This window comes from Lottia gigantea (assembly GCF_000327385.1).
Source record: "Lottia gigantea unplaced genomic scaffold LOTGIsca_2659, whole genome shotgun sequence".
NCBI classification, from domain to species: domain Eukaryota; kingdom Metazoa; phylum Mollusca; class Gastropoda; family Lottiidae; genus Lottia; species Lottia gigantea.
This window is the reverse complement of record NW_008708828.1, coordinates 1-2,422: the sequence shown is the minus strand read 5'-3', so window position 1 is coordinate 2,422 and position 2,422 is coordinate 1. Positions and strand designations below refer to the sequence as shown.

Sequence of the window (2,422 nt, the reverse complement as noted above, 5' to 3'; positions counted from 1 at the left end):
AAACGTACGATGGAAACATCTATGTGTTGTGTACGTGGATTGTTTCGTATTTTAAGAATAGGGTTTATAAATATCTAAATGGTATTCCACTGTGTAGCTGTCCACGATAAAAAAAAGTCCACTGGAACACAATCTGTTCAATAAGGTGCTTCGTCACATTACGCTCATTTAAGGCGATGGTTCGTCATTTTCAATAGTTAATTAGGATCTTGAATATATGCAAATAATCTTCAGAACTGCACGAAAATCGCTAAATGCCTTCAATGTACCTAAATCTAAAAAATTCCACTTTCTATTTCTATGTCTTTTCTATTTATGGTGGATTCGAGTCGTCATTTTAACTTACAAACATGGATAAATCTCGACACACATGGATTTGAAGGCTCAATTTTAGACGGTGAGTTGTGAACAATATTACTGATTAATTTAGTTTTTAAAAAAAAAATCAATTTTAAAACGGATGGTGCATCTGAAAAGGTGCTATATGAGATATTACGCTTCAAGCTTCATGCACATTTTATTAGTCCAGTAAGTTATTGTTTCTAAAACTTCACATCATGGTGAGGAGTAAATGGAAGAAAATGACAAACCTACCTTGTATATTGTCTTGTTCAATTGTTCTACAGTCTATAGTTACATTACCTGTAAAATGATAAATATATTGGAACTGGAAAGCAACATGTAACTACTGAAATAAAAAGGGAAGCTTAAAACGAAGGAGTAGAAAAAGGGTTTTCGGGGTCTGGAAGCGTCAGGAATTAATGGCTGTAGCCCTCACAATAATATTTTGTTTAAAAGAAAATCGTTCTTACCTGCAGCTTTAACTAATATTGAGAAACTTTCGCCATCTTTATTTACCACGTTCTCAAGTCTTACAGATGCTGTTTTTTTACCAATATATCTGGCATTGGGTGGAATAAACGAACCATTCTGTGAGCAATATTCCGAAACGTTGTGTCTAGTAATGTTAAATCGACAACAGTCATCCGCCTTGAGATTCAATTTCTTTATCGTTAAAGATATATCATCTTTAGTTGTTGTCACAGTACATTCTCTGTTGAGTATCATTTCATTATCATCGTTCGTTCCATTTCCAATATAGTTCAGATAATATAGAACTTGTGAATTGCTTCCGTTAAATTTAGTTGATCTATTCACCAGGATGTCGATAATCTTTTCTGTTAATGAAAAATACAGAGCTTAATTAAAAGAGTATTCTTGGCCGTCAAACATCATAATAGTCAAAGTCTTTTTATTTTTATCACATTCTGATATTGTGTCAAGCACAAAGAACACAGACTGCACATATATAACACATGTGAAAGCAAGCATCAGGGATCACTTCATAACGACACCTGAAAAATTTTGTCCATCATTCATGTCCACAACTGTATGTTATCAAATACTGTAATAAGGGTGAGATTACGCTAATGAGGAAAGTTGACTCTGTGTCAACTTTTAAATTTACTTTGCATAATTGAAATACACATACCTTTTGAGATACAGTCATAAAGATACGTTACATAATCGTATAGATCAGAACCACTAGCATTATTGTAATACAAATTGATTGAACATCTGGTTTTAGATGTGCACCCAGACTTTATGAAGTTTATGAGCGCAGTGTTATTGGCAGATGAAAACTGATTTTTTGTAAAGTTACACTATTGTTAACATGTTTGCAACAAGTTGTTTTATTTTTACACCTATCGTCCCCAGTTTGGCAATCTGAATGATTTCTATTCTTATAATAACTGACATGAAAGTTGGGTATATCTGTTGTTATAACTTGCCCTTCTCCACATTCCAGGGTGTGTTGCTCGGCACAGGCTAATTCCGGTCGATCGTAACAGTATTCTTTAAAATATGAACCTATATAAACAAATGAATAATATATGAATGAATAAATGCTTTTCGGACAATAAAAAAAGTCATGACCTCAACGATACCATAATAAAATTTTCTTCCAATTACCAGGTAAAGTTTTAAAGAAAAATATTTACCTTTCACTTCCAAAATCACAAGACAGAACAGATAGAACGTTACATCGAGAGGTCTCATTTTAACACTTCTTTCATTTTATTACTAAGCTGATAGGCTAATGGTAATAAGTAGAAGATCGCATCACTTAATGTTTATTAACATTCAAATCAAAATCATGTTGTTGTTTACAATTCCTGTTGATTTGTAAAATAAAGTGAAAGTTTTATGTTATACGAGATTTTTGGTGACTGAAATTGTTTTGATTGTGTGGATTTTCATTAAATTAAATTTGTTCTCATTATCAAGCATTATTATATCAATTTCTGCTACTTTCCTCGAATTCCTTAAACTTCACTTTAACACCTTAAAATCCCTTAGACTACACCTCGAATTTACTCCAAAACCATAAAAAATGAAGTCCAAGTAGTATATTTCTGAA

General features: G+C 32.3%; 1 protein-coding gene across 1 annotated transcript in view; it reads right to left on the bottom strand.

Moving 5' to 3' along the window:
- Positions 1–1,068, bottom strand: part of LOTGIDRAFT_176695 (hypothetical protein) — a gene marked incomplete at both ends in the record, with an annotated part of 2,746 nt that extends 1,678 nt beyond the window's left edge. Inside the window, 2 exons of the mRNA XM_009056164.1 lie at positions 595–642; positions 813–1,068. Coding sequence (XP_009054412.1) covers positions 595–642; positions 813–1,068 — 304 coding nt within the window. The remainder of the gene's footprint in view (positions 1–594; positions 643–812) is intronic.
- Positions 1,069–2,422: the final 1,354 nt, after the last annotated feature.